The following is a 17,939-nucleotide window of genomic DNA, read 5'->3' as shown; positions in this document are numbered from 1 at the left end:
GTATACAGCAAATAATCCTCCCCAGGTTCAGTGCAGGCTATTCCAATTCCAATCAGTCCTCCAACTCCTGCAAAGTCCAAAACATCAGAGATCGATCCGAGGGAGGTGAAACGAGGGGAACATCCCTCGGATTGATGGCTGGAACCACGGTGTGTTTTTAAACCCATCAAGATAAGGGTTGCTTTCCTGCAGGCATGATTTTATGTGAACATGTCGTCGTGTATGAAGTTAAATGTGATTTTCTTTTTGGACATAGGTGTCCTTCTTCCACCTGAAGATGTGGAGCGGTGAGAGCAGAGGGCGATTCTCTGTGAAGTGGTGACAAACGGCTGTAAACGTTAATGGGCCTCGTAACAGAGAAAATAAGATGGGAACAGATGATGATGATGATTTGATAATGTAATTCCAATAATGCTCACAGTTATGAATAATGGCTTGTGAACTCAGAGCACAGATAATATACATAAGCGAAGCATGATGAGGGTTATAGCGAAGAAGAGAAATCCAGTAAAGAAACGTCCAACACTTTTAGAAAGGAATTGCCATGACTACAAGGGTTTTCTTGTTGCCTTCTTTACTGCTGCTGTGCTGCCCTCTGCTGGAGACGACGGATATAAGTCACAACTATTCATCATCCACAGGAAACCTGTTAGAAACCCTTTACTCCTCTCTGAACACACTGGGTTATCAAGGTTTGTTGAACGTGTGAACGAAAAGCAATGCATTTGTCAATAATCTCGTGATTGGATTGTGTAACTGCTGCTACTAATGACACGTCAAGTTACATTTTTAATAAAAGACAAAAAACTCAATTCCCTGCAGACAGCTTTTCACACACATCACCCATCCCAGCATCCTTCACTTTGCAGACCCATTAAAAAGCTGTATATCTGTCTGGGAGATGGGGGGAAATGACTCCTCTTCCTTTCACAGCATCCATACTCGTCCGCAGTCTGTCCTTTTTTTTTAAACTCATCATCTCCTCTGGCTTCTGAGGGAAACTGCTTGAGGCCATCTCACAGAGAACAACATGATTTGAGAGGTGGCAGCAGCCCTCCCCGTGCTCCCACTTTGGCAGGAAAGCAGTGACAAAGAATTGAAGCTCTGGTGTAACTGGTGTGTGCTGCTTTCTGTCTCAGACTGCAAACGACCGTCCCCCCCCCCTGGCCATCAACACCACTGCTGCACACACACCTTTCAGGCTTCATTCAGTAGACATGATCCTGTTATGTTCATCAGTGAGGTGTTAATTAATGGCTGTTGGCTCACAAAGACTTCATCAACTTCTGCCCCAAATCCTCTCTGGTGGCAGCCTCCTCTTCGTCTCTCAGATTAATTACTGGCTCCTGGTAAAGAGGAACTTAATTAAAGGTAAACCTTAGCACAGGCTGAAACATCTATCAGACTTTAAATCTTTGGAGGTTCTGGATGGGGGGGGGTGTTCTCTCCTCATGCAGCTGAGGGTTTGGGAGGAGGGTGTAGGCCCTGAGCGTCATTCCACTGGAGCTGCAGACTTCCACAAACTTGAGGAGTTGCTGGAGTTGGATCAGCCGCTGGGTCAGAGTGACTTTTTGAGGGGAACGTCGCGCATGATAGTAACCGAGCTGCCTTCTTTTCTTTTTCTATGTCAGGACTATTTATTCTCAGGTTGTCAGTATGAACCACCGACACGCAGAGATGGACTGGCGCTGGGTAGTTTTCACACTGTTTTTAAACTTCACCTTCACGCACGGGTCTCCCCCCTCCTATGACTTGTTCCACGGGTCTGCTTACACTGGAGTGGTGCACAGACACAGAAGCAGGTAAGCACGGTGTTTTATTTTAAATCCTGCTTTTGTTGGGAAACGTGTAAACTTTGTGTGTCAGAGTCAAGATTCAGTTTTACCCGTCGAATCCCGCTATTCCTTGCGGTGCGAGCTGTGCGCTGCTGATGCGCTTTTGTTGCGCCTTTGTCGCGCAGCCGCCAAATAAAGGAAATGCGATATCTTCCAAACTTCTCTTTTATCGCAGAAGCCTCGCGTCACTTGAGATTTTAGCCTCTTATGGTCACAGCTGTGGCCTGGCTTCCATTCACCGTGCCTGTATCAACCTGCGACTACATTTGGCACCAGTTAGCCTAAGGTGATAAGATCCAGATAAACGCCGGAATGTCTGTAATCTCTGATTTACCAGAGACCATTACTGCGTTTGCAACAGTTCCCTGGTGATAAAATCAGGGGGAAAACATCACTGAATAGTGACACGCCCTGTAGGACAAGTTCAACAAAGCATATGGACCTCATTAGGATGAGTTTATTGTCAAATCACTAAGAAGTCCAGCCATTCTCTGTGGTTTTGCACAGAGTTCTTCTTGAATACCTCTCACAGTGTCCCTGCCTCTCTCCTCAGGAACTGGTGCGCCTATGTGGTGCACAAGAACGTGAGCTGCGCCGTGCAGGGGAGTGTGGAGAGCTTCCAGGAGCCCGTGGTGGCCCCCTGCCCAGCATACCAGCCCGGCTGCCAGCAACAAGTGACGTGAGCATCCGGGAAGGGGTCGAGGGTGCATGTTTAGATGTATGAGACAGACAGATACAAAATGTTTCTCAGAGGGAGACCAGGAGGGAGACATCTTCACAGCGACTGCATGAGGAACTAAATTGGCAGAACTCAAATTGCACAGATTTGAGTGAGTTAGAAGACCACACAAACTAGGCCAACCAACAGGAACAGGAAGTGTAGCCCAAATATGATGAGGTCTTTAGACTCCAAGGATCTGGAGTAGGTACTAGAGATGAGGTTTGGTTCAGGTCAAGATGAGACATTAGTTGCTTTCAGACCTTGTCCTGACATGGTCTCTCGACATTCTCCGGAGGGGCTGTGTGCGAGAACGCTGGTGAGAGTATCTCCTTTTAAAAACTCAGGAGAAAGTCCAAACGAGAGAATACGGCAGGAGATCCTCTGGAGGAAGCAACTGTAGTTAAACAGGACGGCTGACACTGAAGCATTATTGTAAATGTTCATCAATATCATTTTACTCAGATTGTTTATTGCCGGGGTCCGACTTCAAACTTATACACTATAAAACCCGAATCTCTTTGGCTCCACACACCAAACATTTGACAAATTATTTAGACATCCAGAAGAGATCTTTCTCTGTCTCACTGACTCTATATAGCTTTGTCTTGTGTTTTAAATGAAAGTTATCATCATCTAATAGTTCCCAGCATTCCTTATAAGTTGCTGTAGCGGTCTCAATATCACAAATCAATGCCCTGTTGTAGCTTTGCTGCTTCCAATGCAGTCGATCTTTCTCAAATGTGCATATTTTAAAATGTGACAGCTAAATATATTCTGGACTTTACTTCCTTTCCTCTAACTGTAATAAAACAATAAATCACGTTCTAGTAACACACAGTTTGATTTAAGGCCTCATCTAAACCCAAAACCTTTGAGATGAACAAATCGTTATACTCCTTAATAACGGCTTACTGTAAATGAGAGTTTAGCAGTGGTCACACAATGTGTTGCAATGCAATTGATTTGACTTTGTGAGTCAGTAATTGTGAAACGCAACGCAACGTGTTGTGGTTTTGCTTTGTTATTCACTCACACAAACATATGCACAAGAGTCATGGTGATGTGGAAAAGATCCATGGAAACTGATCATTCTTAGATCACTAAAGCACATTTCCAAGTCTGTGTAAAGTCAGACAAGCTGCCATGGAGAACAGACATCTCAGGTTTTCCCATTTCTGAGTTATGACATCAATTTTTGGCTTCATATTATCTCTTGCTGGGATTTAAGATCACGTTGTTGATTACAGCCAACAGAGTTTCATTGTCCCACAGGTTTTAAGTTTCCTTTTTTTTTCCTTCAATTTTGTCAACTGTGCTATCAGTGAGCACGACAGTTTGGAAAACGTGCAAAAGTGACTGTTTCAGATATCAACTCTCCAGATGTTCTGCATGACCCCTTGCCTTCGGGGAAATTATGTCATCTATTGTTTCTTTCCCAACTGTTTCCTTTGGCTTGAAAGTTTAGAAGTTAATGTACTGTGAACAATAGATAGCTTAAAAAACGGTCAGAGCCCAGAAAGCCGAGGTTTTGGTGATTGCAGGAGTCAACAATAATAAGAACGAATACGTCGTTTTGGAACAGTTTCTCTTGAAAGGGCAAAAACACACATTTTCAAAGGAAGAAAGGAATAACACGGAAAACACTGGTTTGAGTTGTTATCCCCATTTCACTTTCATACTTTCTTAAGATTTTGAAAAACAAAAGTTATTGATTACGCTGCTTTGTTTTCCAGATACAAAACTCGGTTTCGACCCACGTATAAGATTGGCTACAAGACATTCACAGAGTTAGAGTGGAGATGCTGTCCTGCTTACCAAGGTCTGGACTGTAAAGATTTAAAACCGCCTCCAGATCGACAAAGAGTGCAGGGAACGCAGCCTTACCTCCCACCGAATACTGGACTCACAGCCAGACACACACAAAGTAAGACAGCTCCACTCACCACTTCTAAACCACTAAATTATACCTTCTCATAGAAAACTTTGTTTGTGATATTTTAACATTAATATTTAATTTGTGACTCCAGGGCCAGAGAGGAGAGAGACAGGGCACCATGAGACGAGGCATGGCGGGACAGATAAGGTGCGTCTTCTGGAAGGTGAAGTTCAGCGCCTCTCTCAGACAGTGCTGGGTCTCCAGTCTGCTCTGACAGGGTTGACCAGCAACCTCCGCACAGACCTGCAGGAAGACACAAAGAAGATGCTGGTGACACTTCTTAACAACATGCGTCCACCAGACAGCAATATGGCCGCAGGCACAGAGGAGAGCCCAGCAGTGCTCGATGGTCATCAGGCCGTCCGAGGTGGGATTGTTGGAGACAAGGCCATAGAGAAAATAGTGGCCCGGTTGGATGATATTAACCATGACCTGAAAAGTAAGGATGACGCTTTGGAAGACCTGAGAGGAACCATGACAAGTCACGAGGGACAGATCCGCGTTCTTATGGATGCCTCGCAATCCCAGACTCCAGCCATAGCAGAGTTTGATGTTATGCAGATCTACATCGATGGGAAAGTTGAGAAGCTGAAGAAGGAGCTGGACCAGAGTGTGGAGGAACAGATGGCCAAGCTTCAAAGCTCATGCAATGACAAGATCCAGACTCTGCAGAAGACCTGTGAAGTCAGCCACGACCAAGGTTTGGTCAACCTGAGCAAGCAGGTGGAAACTAAAGAGGCTGACCTGAGAAAGGAGATCCGAGAATTACGTTTGGACATGGTTGCCGCTGATGGACCTATACGCACTCAAAGGCAGACAGACCCATCCAAAAAAGACGGGCATCCCAGTGACCACAAAGACCTGTGGCGTGAGATCGATCGTATTGCAGAGGCTCACCGCATCCTGAATGTCCGTATTGACAATGAGCTGGAGCACCTGTCTGCAGGTCCCCAGGAACAGGACAACGATTTCAGCTTCCAGATTGAGGAGCTGGAGGCACGCATAAATGTCACAGAACAAAACGCAGAGACTCACTGCTTCTACATTGAAGAGAAGCTGACCCGTACAATTGGAGACGAGGTGGCTGCACTTCGAAAGCTGCTGGGTGAAAGGCTGAACAGCATGGAGGACCAGTTTACAAACATGCTGGTGGAAATGAGCAACAATTCCTTCCCGGGGATGTTTGGAGACTCCATGGATTCCATACAGTCAGAAGTCAATAACAACAAGTTCCTCCTCCAAGGTTTGGATGATAAGATCAATGCTGTTGGAGAGTTGTGTTCTGCAGGATGCTCTAGCTCAGGACTTACCGGAGGCACAGAGAGTTCCTCACCTGCAGCTAAGGGCCTAGAAAACATTTTAAAGGACCTGAACCGGTATAGGAATGACTTGGACGTTCTTCACTCAAATGTCAGTGCCAACAAAGACAAGGTCAAGCAACTGGAGGACATTGTTGAAAGGCAGTCTGTCATGAATGAAAGACGTGCCAAGACAATGGATGATTTCCAAACAGGACTAGTTAATATCCAAGATAATGTGCTCGGTCTGGCTGGTGCAGTCAAAGGATTAAGTGACTCCTTGAGCAAATACCACCTAGATATGTACAAAATAAACTCCACATGCTGCCACGCGGAGCCAAGTGGCACTGGGAGTGCAGCTAGGGACAACTGGGCGTCAGTTCCCGCAGTACCCAGTGATCACACCGACGACACCAGACGTCAGGTGGAGGAGCTGAATAAGAGGCTGGATTCGCTCAGTGAGCAGGTGTCATCGGAGCTGAGTCAGTGTAAACACAACACACAGGGCCTCTCTGAGGGCATGTCTGCTGTGGACGGACGAGTGACCAGACTTGAAACGGTGTGTGGGAGGCTGGACGGGGTTTCTGCGAACATCAAGGAGCTGAAAGACGGGCTGGAGCGGCATGTCGGCGGGCTGCAGGACTGCGTGAACAGGATGAACGTCACCTGCAGGAGTCACGGCGCAGACATCGTCGCCCTGCAGAACTCCCTGCAGAAGGTCCAGGCCCAGCTGTCCAGCATGGCCAAGCATGTTTTGAAAGACATCGCCGCCAAGGAGCCAGGTGAGTTTGTGGTTTCATGAGACTTTGATGATGTCATTGCCGTTCAGTTTTTGTGTCTTTAAAAGAAGAAGTCTTCATAGGACCTCTCAGACTTTCAGTGAGATAAACACAGTCAGTGTGAGGTCATATTTAATGATATTGGCATTTGATAGCTTGACATCCATCCATCAATTATCTAGGTTACTTATCCTTTGAGGGTCATGGGGGCAGAAACCAATTGATTGCATGACATCAGAACCCATATTAAGAAGCTTCTGGCTGTGTTATTGTTAGCTGTATCATCCAAAGAGGTTGGAAGGCAAAGGTGTTCTATAGCTTTATTTTGATTGGCTTTTCATTTCATCATCTACATCTACTTCAGCCCGGGTTTTGTGCGTCTGTGCTTTAACTTCTGGGACAAGTGACAAAGGAAAAATACACTGTGAGCCAGTCAGCTGATTTTCCTTCCAATGTTTGTAAAAGTAATGGATTATGATTATTCATTGCCGTAAGCTCCGTAATATGAATAAATCTTTAACACATTACCTCATCTATGTTGTGGCTGAGCAACGTCAGGTAGATTTTCATCTGCAGCGGTGGTGATGACGACAACTCCCATGATCCCATTCTGCTTCCTGACGTGATCAAACTAGGCCTTTTGTTACTGTTAAGTTACAAAAGGCCTCACGGCCGAAGTTACATATCTTGTGTGGGAAAAAAGTCCATTGGTTATATCATCTTAAATGGATTTCCACACTTGCAAAGTCAACCACTGAAAGGCAAGAAGTCGGACGAACTAACAATCTTTTTTCAGCCTCTCCGTCGTAACTTTCAATTCATCCGTTGTGATTAACATCTGTGTAAACACAAACTGCTCCTGAAGATAATCCCCCACATAATGCATTCTGCTCGCTTGGTTTACATGGAGGCCCTGAACGGAAGGATCAGATCCCATGAATGGCCACAGGGTATTTCCCGGAGTGGGAGGACACAAGTTCACTGGGCCTCCTTTTGCTGGCCTTGAATCTGTCATTCAATATATCCCGGCACCGAGAGGCAGAGGCCCACATTGGAAACTTCCTGTGACTTAGATTCATGTTGTCCTAAGAATTCCTCAGTTTTAATGCAAGGAATGGGACAGGTAAACCGAATCTTACATTCTGTCATGCCATGCTCTGCTTATATTGCAGTCCCAGCCCCTCATAACCATTACTGATAATTTACATGCACTATTTTGTGTCGCATTGCTCCCTGGTGTACATGCCCGCCTATTCCCTTTATGAACATGTTGTGTTGTGAGGTCCTCTGTTTTGCACCACGATGTTGCTTTAATACCGATGCCACAAAACTGCAGACCTCAACCTCAGCACACACACAAACACGCAGCCTCATACACAATACACCTCCCTCCCTGCTCTCCGTCTCCGACACATGCCAGCCTCCAGAGATTCCCGTAGGGTGACCTCAGCCTGATGTGTGGAGTCTGGTCCTCATTAAGGGCCCTGACTCACTGCTGGAGCCAGTCTTGATGGAGAGGGGAGAAGCAGGCCTCCACACCCAAGACCAGATGCTTCGACTACCCTCAGCTGTGATGTCATGACTGGGGCCCCATCACTTGGTGCCTCCCTTTCTTAAACTGCCAAACAATGGTGGGAGAGGGACCCGAGGAGAACGGGAAGGTGGATGCCTAAATGTCGGGGGTGTAGTGAGACGGGAGTGCATTAAGGCATTTTGTATTCCATTGCGGTCGTTGCCAAATATGGCCTGTTATTTCCAAACTGTGATGTTTGATTTCATTACCGTACATGGAACATTATACAGCACCCCTGCCCAGCATTAAATCAGGCAGAACTCTGCGTACTGCAGCAGGATTGTGAAAGATATTTGTCTGTGACCTCACTTTATGAGTATTGTTTGTGTAATACTATTTTATCTTCTATTTCTATGAGTATTGCAAGGAGAAGTCTGCCATTATGGGAAAAGTGCTTATTTATTTATGCTTGATAGCAAAAGCTACTCCCAGCAGCTGGCTAACTTAGCTTAGCATAAGACTGGAAACAGGCGGGGGCTCACTAAATAACACATTATATCTTGTTGTTTGATCTGAACAAAGGGTCAAACTGACAATCCCTGGTTTACAGAACATTTTTCTGCAACCGATATGTCACATAACCCCCCCCCCCCCCCCCCCGATAGAATCTTGTCATTTTCACACCATGCACTGTTAATTTGTTACCCTAAATGGAAGCAGGCTTTCTATATCTCCTTTTTCCTGTCTTTGCAGATTACTGCTGGTAACTATTTACAGCTCAAACATGAACCCGACAGAGGAAATACTCAGTTCGGTACTGATAGGAATAATTAAAACCAAACTTATCGGTTAAATAAAAACACTTGGACATATTTCAAAAAAGATAAGACCTGCCTGAAATTACAGAAACCATCTCTGTTCAGAACTTATTTGACTTTTTAGTTTGGCCCATATTCCATCCACTAACAGGGAGGAGGCAGCGTTGATTAACTATACTGCAGCCAGCCACCAGGGGGCAATCCAGATGATCTGGCTTCACTTTTGGGGAGCAGTCATGTCATCTTTCTTTACGTACGTTCTATGCTTTTGGCAGATCAGGCTAATTGTTTCCAGACTTAGTGATACCCCCCCACATTTACCATTCAGATCGATGCTACTATGGGCAAGGGAGCGGAAGTTCATAATTCCAAAACTGCCAGATTCTCCTATAATAGCAAATATCATGTGATCTCCCTTTATGCCCATAGTGAAAACCTTGAATCTCACGAGAGAGGGAGTTGAGCTGTGCGGTCAAAGATTTTTACGTTTTGGAACGAGAGAATTGGAGATAAAATGTCCCTGAGAAATCCCAGTTCTTTGGGTGTGGTGAGAGCCTCCTGAAATGTTTCCTCTCGGCGCCTGAGCTCATGTTCTCCACACAGTCATATGAAGACCCCGAGGAGGCTGCGAACAGATGAGGTGTTGTAACAACATAACGGAAAGATTAACCCGAATAGCTTTGGCCTTAGTCAATGGGACTGCTGAACGGAGCTGCGTGACTTCAGCTGCGAAACGTTGGCATGGCTTCGCCCTCCATCAGCAGCTGCTGGGTTTACGAGGACAACCACGAAACCCTCGTGTGTTTGTCTCCCGCCGTCCGGTGAGAGTTTGGAGTTCAGCGTCCCTGTTGCATCATTTCAAAGTCAAACACCGATGCATGTTGTCAATAATATCTTAAATAAAGTGGATATATATGGAAATCTTGAGCATGGCCTCCCTCATGCAGACGGTGACTAATCAGTTTTTCTGAATTTTCTCATTCGATTCTCAAGCTGTTTTTTTTTCTACTCCTCCTTTTTAATTTTGGAGGTGATCCCAGACCGGCTCAAATCACTTCCCCCTGTTGTTTTCTTCTCTCTCTCTCTCTCTCTCTCCCTATCTCTCAATTGCTCTCTCCTTACTCCCTCGTCGCTCTCTCCTTCTGTTCTGTTTTTTCCTTCCAATTTGTCCTTCGGAGAATGCCAGAGGACTTCTACTTCTCCTCTTCCTCCGCCCCATCCTGGGAGTACGTATCGACAGAACGGGCCAGCTGATGAACACACACACACACACACAATCACACACACACATACAAAGAAGGCATTTTTCTTAAAGCGGGGGATAAAATACATTCTTTGATTTCATGGATCAATGCTTTGCAATTGATCATTGTGGCTGTATATTGGGGAGAGAGGGATCGAGATTAACTGTCTGCATTGATGAGGGTGTACAAGAAAAACAAGACATCAAAAGACTCCTTTGAAGTTGGAGGGTGTCTGCTGGAAAAGAAAGGAAAATTGTGTTCGACGCTGCCACACACACTGGCACACACACACACACACACACACACACACACACACACACACACACAGACACACACAGTATATATTTAGTCAGCCCCAGAATTCTGAGGGGGCGCTCCAGCTTCCCCGGAGACCCTTTCCTAAGCTGCTAGAGTTGAGGTGTTTCCATCCCTGACCCGAGGAACCCATCTGTAAGTCTTCAGGAGCGAATGGAGCCAGAGACACAATGGGAGTTCCTGAGGTCTGCCATGCAGTGCACCATTTAAACCTCCCATCATTAATTTCACTGGAGAAAAATGGGGTGGAGGGTGAAATTGTGTCCATGTGCATCTCGAAAAGGAGAACTATGTGTGATGCATTATTGTGTGTGTGTGTGTGTGTGTGTATGTGTGATTGTGTGTGCTCCACACCCTTGACAGCATTTTTTCTAATGGCGTGATCGACATGTCTGCTGCAATATTCCTTTAGGCTTTCTCACACTTTCTCACACTCACGTTCTGTCACCTCAATCTGTGGAGGCACCGGTGACTGAACGCGTCCCTCCCCCGGCTGCGTCTCAATCCGCTCGCGAGCGATAACATCTGGTTTTGGTGAGTCTCTCGGTTGCACCAGCACCCCTTGTGTGTGTGTGTGCGCGCCTTCCAGTTGTGTTTTTGTGACTTTGCGGTTGCCCCCCTTAGTGTGACCGTGGAGTGAGACACAGGCAGAGAGCTCATGGGAAATATGCACTCAGGCAACCGGCGTCCTGAAGGAGGCACAGGGAGGAAATGAGGAGGAGAGTTCTGATTATCTCAGTACAACGTGATTGCTGGGTTTAATTTGTTTTTGATTATCCGTGTGGTTTCTGAGTAGCTTGTGGTATCACTTGCAGTAAGACGAAGGAATTCTGTGGATGACGTTTTATTTGATAAGAGCACGGTGTCTGATTACTTTCATAATCCAGAGTAACAAGCAGACAAATGTAATTACATTACTTCCAGTAACTTGATTGATCATTTTTGCCTCAGTGCACGACTGGATGCTCCTTTCAGGATGTGTTGTGGGCTCTGGCAGAACCTAAAGTCATTTTAGTTTAATTTTGACTTCGGAAATAGTTGAAAGACTAAATTAACTGAGTAGCTTATTCTTAAACTGAAGTAAAACCAAAATGGCTGCAAAGCTTCAAGGTCATCGAAGGTAATAAATGCGTTGCCCTCACGTAAAGATGGACGACATGACACGACAAGCCACGCGTGAGGGATCCCTCTCCCAGGACGGGAGATTTGATTAGAAGAAAAAGTTTGTAGCAATGGAAAAGTGTGTCAATGTTTAAGGTATTTAGAAAATGTCTGAAATGAAGGAAGCCACAATAACAACTAAATTGAGTTGTTATTTCCAGTAATGGTAGAATATGTGAGGAGGTGTGTTGTAAAACAAGCAGTGTTGTTGTAACCACTGTCCAGGTTCAGGACTTTGCTGAGATTGAACACGTGTCTGTGTCTAATTTCTTGATCTAATAGTCACCGTGCTTGTTTCCATGCAGCACCTTCGTGGTTGTTTGTGTTCTCCCAGAGTTTCCCCAAAGCCTTTTCAGACAAATCTTAACTGTATAACCATTTGCAATAAGTGGCAATTTCCTTAATGTGAGTGTCTGTGGCTGACCGGCGTCTCTATAATCCTGTTAGACAGTCTCTCCATTTATGCCCAACCTCACCCACAAGGTTGTAGCGGCTCTGCCCAGAGCAACAAGCGCGAGCCGCTTCAACCCATCACTGAATCGAAAGTGCAGCGTGACACAGATCTGTCCGACACCTGGTTGTCAAACACATCTTGATTTGTCTGTAGGACTCGGTCTCAGCGCCTCTACGCTGACCTCAGGCTCAAGCCGTGTGTCTGTGCCCTCGGGGGGGGGGGGGGGGCCTGGCAGGCAGCCAGCTGGTTTCCGTTCAGATGGTTCTCGTTGCCGAAAAACTCACACCCACACCGCCTGCTCAGCTTTTACGAAGGGTAATAATGGTACCAGCTGAAAAAAACAACAACTCAGCAGCGCAGAGGAGGCCAGGTTCTCATTTGGCCTGTTATCAGAGTGGACGTCCTTAAGGAGAATTCACAAGAGTACGGAGGGATGCGGTCTGACTGTGCGAGAGGAAGTGGGAGTTGTAAACAAAAAGTTTACTGGAGGCTTGTGCCATTACAGTTAGAACATTTTCCATAACTTTCATTTGGGTCGAGAGAGGTGACCCAGAGCTTTTTCTCCATGATGATCACACGGTGAGGAAGTGAATCATAAATCGATGTATTTATAATCTGGCTGTTTCTTTTTTTTGTCCTCAACTTTTCTAGGAATGACCTTAAGACCGGAGAGGCCCGCTTCTCTGCCAGACACAACCCAGACCAGAACCAGAATAAAACAAATCCAGATCCCTATAATCTTCCCGCCGCCGCCGTCCAGCCCCAGGCAGCCGTACAACCCCGGCCAACCGGCACAGCCCAACACGCGAACCATCCGGATCCAGCCGTCCAGCCCCCAGCAGCCGGGCCTCCACACGGTGCCCCTGGTTCCCGTACGGCCCGTTGTGGAGACGGGCGAGGCGGGGCCGCCCGGGTACAGCCGCAGGGTGACTGTGAGGAGGGGCTCCGAGCAGTCGTCTGACCTGCCACTCAAAGGGTTCGCTGGAGCTCCAGGTGAGCAGCGCTAACGGGAGATAGGTCTCTGTGTGAACCTGCACTGAACCCGGCTTGATTTGTCCCTGTGTGGATTCATGGCACTGAACTGGATTTGGCAATGTTTGAAATTATAGCCTACAAATTACAGTGCAAATACCAACATGTTACTGAAATACATCTGTTTGTCACAGGGATCCTGCACATCGTCCAAACTCTGTCCACACTGGCCCTCAGCATTTAACATTTCAGTTTCATACGTACTTGTCAAGTCCAGAGGTTTCTCCACCAAATTCACAAACTAGTGGCAAAACGCTGGATCTCACAAAGCGAATGAAAGTGAAAACAAGTTAAAAAGTGGGAAATTAAGTCTTGGATCTGCTTCCTTAATTGAATCCACTCCAGAAGTGAAAGACTTCTTCCTTGGCTCATACCGCATCCGTCCACCGAGTTTCAATAAAACTGGTTCAGTAGTTTTTGTCCCGGTAAAGTTCCTCAGAGACTATTTCATTCATTCCTCGGTTGTGTGAGTGAATGTTGATCATGTATCATCGCTGCAGTGACAAGAAGAAGATTTGATGGGGCTCTCTCTCTCTCTCCCTCTCTGTATCAGACTGAGCCAGCGTTGCCACATGTGTTCGTGGTCAATATTCATCTTGTCATCTGAACTGGTCAGGAACCTGTTTCTGTTTTGTCCCTTTTCACACATGGAAGCCATAACGAGGGATTAACTATCTGTGTACTTTGGGTATTTTTCTCATGCACACACATAAGAATTCTTGACTAAAAGGTCTTTTAACCGCGGCCAACTCCAGTTGGACGGATGAGACAATAGAGCGTCGCAGATTTTTGCTCTGGATTGAATTATCTGGACTTCTTCTGCTGCGGGATGATTAGGGAGAACAACAAACAGTAAAATATGCTTTGTTACAGTTTTCACATGGGCAACGTTTGAGACGTCAGCTGTTACTGTTCACTGAGTGTGGGCGAGGAGGCCGTGTGTGTTCCTCTTAGTCCGAGATGAGATTCCTAAAAATCTTCAGGCTTTAGTTTGGAGTCGTGAAATGTGGATCTATTCATCCTTTAAAATGTGGATGCATGTTCTCACATCATCTTTCGATTGTTGTCTCCGTCAAGGAGTCTCGTCTGTTTGTCAGAATACTACGAATCATTTACTTTTTTCACTTTATTTAACACAGAGACAAAGGGAATTAAACCTGAGGGAGGTCTGCTCTCTCTCTCTCTCTCTCTCTCTCTCTCTCTCTCTCTCTCTCTCTCTCTCTCTCTCTCTCTCTCTCTCTCTCTCTCTCTCTCTCTCTCTCTCTCTCTCTCTCCGATCGCAGTTCTACTTTCTACTATGTCATCCATGTCCGTTGGTTTGATTCTAAGCAACTTTATGCAAAAGAGTACATGACGGATTATCCCCAAATGTGATGAAAGGATGTGGTACGAGTCGGGGAAAGAACCCATTAAAGTTCTTAACATTTTGTTTATTTCTCAGAGAATTATGTGTGAATCTTAAAGGAAAAAAATAGAATTTATAGGGTTAGGTATCAACCCTAATAAAAATCTGGATCTAGTGGTTAAAAATGTGGTTTCATAAGGGTGTAGGTTTTTTCAGCCGCGGCACAATAACCAATGGGGCTAGAAGCATGTAACTTAACCACCAATGTGTAGCTGAGAAGCGTAATGTGGCCTCGGCTTTAAGGCTTGTTTAATTTAACGGGACTGTTGAGGCTTGGCCGAGGTATGTGCTCCACTGAGTTACATTCTAACGGCAGCCATGCAGGTTTGAGCCCATTTCGAGGCTCAGAGGAAAGCGTGATCACCTGAATCTGCTGGAAAATGAGGATCAAACTGATTCCAGAAGACACTTTTAATGCAGATTATTACAACCTGCTGTGTAACCCACAGTGTTTTGCAATGATTTTCACATGGAAAACCAAACAACTGCCCCTGATTCTAAAAACCTGATTCCGATTCCTCTCTCAGGTTATCCTCCTGTGCAGCCGGTGTCTTTCCAGCCTCAGTCAAACAGCCACCGAGGTACTGCAGCCGCTCATTATCCGGTTACATCTCCTGCAAGTGAATTGAGAAAAAAACACACTGGGAAAAAGGCTGAGAATAATCAGCAGCTTTAGATCTGCAGGGAGTGGAAAGTGGATGTGTTTGGTTTAAGGATGTGTGGGCGGAGTGAGGGAGGCTTCAGCTCGTCTGCTGTCACTCAGCAGAGAGTCATCCCCCCCCCCCCCACCCGGGGCCGCAGGGCAAATGTGACACTTGGTGATGATGAAGGAAACTGTGTTATTGAAAAGGAGAATGGCTGCAGCAGCTGAAACAAGGATCTTTAGTTGTTTTTTTTCTCCTTTCAGCCACAAACACTGAATCGTACTCATTCGATTCTGTATAATCATTTGCAGGCAGCCAGAGACTTGCATGAATGAAGCACCTCTAAATATAAAGGTGTCGCCCCACAGCCTTGACAGAAGAAGTTAACACCCGCTTCTCTTGTTCCGTGTTGTAGTTCCTGTGGCGGCGAAGGTGCCGTGGAACCCACTGCAGCCAGCTCCAGTTGCATCACCAGGTAAAAGCCACCTGGAAATGAGCTCTCTGCATAGATAGAGATACAAAGAGAACATGTATAGAAAGGTTCATATCTTGTTAAATTACTTGAGGATGAAGCAGTCATTCATCTCTGCAGTGAGACACTGACAGGCGTGATTTTTTGTTTTCAGTTTCGTTCGACAACAGCGCCTTCGCGGATCCCTTCTCCTTCTCCGCCGGCCTCACCCAGCAGCCGTTCTCTGGAGATTTCGGCATCATTCGTTTTAACAGGGTTCTGGTCAATGATGGTGGACACTATAACCCCCACACAGGTAGAGAGACACACACACACACACACACACACACACACAATGACAAACACCTTGTTCTTCAGATGAACTTTAGTTAAACCTAAACAAATCCAATTTTTTTAAAATCCATTCATTTCCGTTTAATGATTTTGCGTATTATAATGTACGGGGAGATTTAATTTAGACTAAACAATGTTTTGTATGAAACCAGGGTTCCATGTTTCCATGTCTTTTCAATAACTTTAAACCAAATTTCCATGACCGAATATTTTTTGAAATCTCGGTGTGCACACAAAAAAGTGACAAAATTTAGTATTTAAACTAACAATGAGAATTCCAAGGCATACAGTACACCTTAAATGACACAAACCCAAGTATGGCTCCTTATATTTAAGCGTACTTCTTTATAATCAAATGAATTATTTAAAATTAATGAACGACATGCAAATATGAATGCCACTTTACTTTTTAACTTATTTGGTAATTAAAACAATTTCGCAAAATCTAAAACCATTTCTAAATTGATGCCTTTAAAAATGTGTCACTGAAATTTCAGAATAAAATCACACAATCTTGTGACAACTCACAAGACAACTCATTCATTCCACCATCTTTCCTCCTGCCACAGGACTCTTCACTGCACCAGTGGACGGTCGATACCTGATCTCAGGCCTGCTGACAGCGAAGCAGGGCGACCACGTAGAAGCCGTCCTGTCCGTGTCGAACCGCAGCGTCCAGAAGCTGCGGAGCTCAGCGGCGCCTCCAGCAGGTCAACACCGGGACTCGGCAGGCGGAACCTGCGGCTGCGGCGGCTCTGTGTCCTTCAGTCTCATCCTGCCCCTGAGGAAAGGAGACCGGGTGGGTCTGGTCAGGACTGGAGGTCAGCTGGCCACCACTGAGGCCAGGGAGATCCTCTCCTCCTACAGCGCCCTCTACCTGTACGCACATCAGGTGCAGAGCTAGCTGCAGCTCACGGACTCAGAGAGCGAGGACTCGTTTGCTCCCTGAGCGTCGGACTGGAGGAGATGTTGACTAGAGGCAGTTTTCATTGACTTGCTGTGATGCAGCCATCACCACAGCGTGAAGATTATAAATCCAGTTAAACCAGTCATTACGTGGCTTTTGTAAACCATTTGCCTTAAAATACCTGAATATGAGAAATAGGATTTGCTCCTAATATATTTGAATATCAACTTGTTTATTTTGTAGCTATTGTGAATGTCTATTATAAAAGTCTTTATAAATTAACATTAAATTCCTAAAATGAAATATGTATTGTAACGAAACCATCTCAGAGACTCGGTGGGATGTGATATTGCTGGTTAGGCAATAAACTTTGAAAAATCCCAGTTTAGTCAGTTGAACTCAGTGTTATCTACACTACAGAAGAATATAATAATGACTGATGAACACACTTTAAGGAGATTGATAGAAAAACAAGGGATCACCAACTCCAGCTCTTTTTTAAATGTTACAAACTTGGCTGGTTTCAGAAGCTGCACTGAGGAAAAACCCCATTTGGGTCGTTATGTAAAGTGGGTGTGGGTGAAAAACACATTTTCCCTCTCCTCACTCATGAGATTTAGAAAGTTCCCCAGCAGCACACTTAACCTCTGCCAACATTTAAATACAGGAGAAAAACCCTCACAGACAACAGTCCACTGAATTAATGGTTTTGTACTGTTTCAGAGTTTTATTGTTCCATAAAATAAAAGTGATATCTGGAATGACCGGAGGGACTGAACCTGCAATACACTCAAAAAAACAAAAAAAACTAGAATAGCAGAGTAGACAAGGTTCAGAAGTTAAATTCAATCAAACTGCACTAACTGGTATCTGTTCCTTAACTCTGCCAGAGTTTTTATCACCATGATCCATAAATTATTCTCTGGGAAATTCCTGAAAATGTCAAAATCTCCCCACGTTGAAGAAAGAGATTCCTGGATCTGTGCTAAAATGTCCTGGCTTCTCTCTCGGTCCATGTCCTGCCCTTCCATCAAGTTTTAAATAAAAGTGGAGAAAAGAAACAGGCAGTGCA

General features: G+C 45.3%; 1 protein-coding gene across 2 annotated transcripts; it reads left to right on the top strand.

Moving 5' to 3' along the window:
- The first annotated feature begins 1,524 nt into the window (after nucleotides 1-1,524).
- Nucleotides 1,525-17,928, top strand: emilin2a (elastin microfibril interfacer 2a). 2 transcript variants are annotated; one of them, XM_062405145.1, is made up of 9 exons: nucleotides 1,525-1,802; nucleotides 2,389-2,514; nucleotides 4,290-4,480; nucleotides 4,584-6,572; nucleotides 12,726-13,067; nucleotides 15,039-15,092; nucleotides 15,571-15,630; nucleotides 15,782-15,922; nucleotides 16,530-17,928. In XM_062405145.1, exons 1-9 carry the CDS (start codon nucleotides 1,657-1,659, stop codon nucleotides 16,862-16,864), a joined length of 3,384 nt encoding a protein of 1,127 aa, XP_062261129.1. In that variant the 5' UTR covers nucleotides 1,525-1,656; the 3' UTR covers nucleotides 16,865-17,928. The 2 variants fall into 2 exon arrangements, with proteins under 2 accessions (XP_062261129.1, XP_062261131.1); XM_062405147.1 differs by lacking the exon at nucleotides 15,039-15,092.
- The last annotated feature ends 11 nt before the right edge of the window (nucleotides 17,929-17,939 follow it).

This window comes from Platichthys flesus, chromosome 14, assembly GCF_949316205.1.
Source record: "Platichthys flesus chromosome 14, fPlaFle2.1, whole genome shotgun sequence".
NCBI lineage: Eukaryota > Metazoa > Chordata > Actinopteri > Pleuronectiformes > Pleuronectidae > Platichthys > Platichthys flesus.
This window is presented reverse-complemented; position numbering and strand designations above follow the sequence as displayed.

Excerpts from the sequence above, each read along its gene's own strand:
- emilin2a (XM_062405145.1), top strand. The coding sequence starts at position 1,657 with ATGAACCACCGACACGCAGAGATGGACTGGCGCTGGGTAGTTTTCACA. Across the intron at positions 15,093-15,570 it reads TCAGTCAAACAGCCACCGAG|TTCCTGTGGCGGCGAAGGTG; the intron begins GTACTGCAGCCG and ends TCCGTGTTGTAG. Across the intron at positions 15,631-15,781 it reads AGCTCCAGTTGCATCACCAG|TTTCGTTCGACAACAGCGCC; the intron begins GTAAAAGCCACC and ends TTTTGTTTTCAG.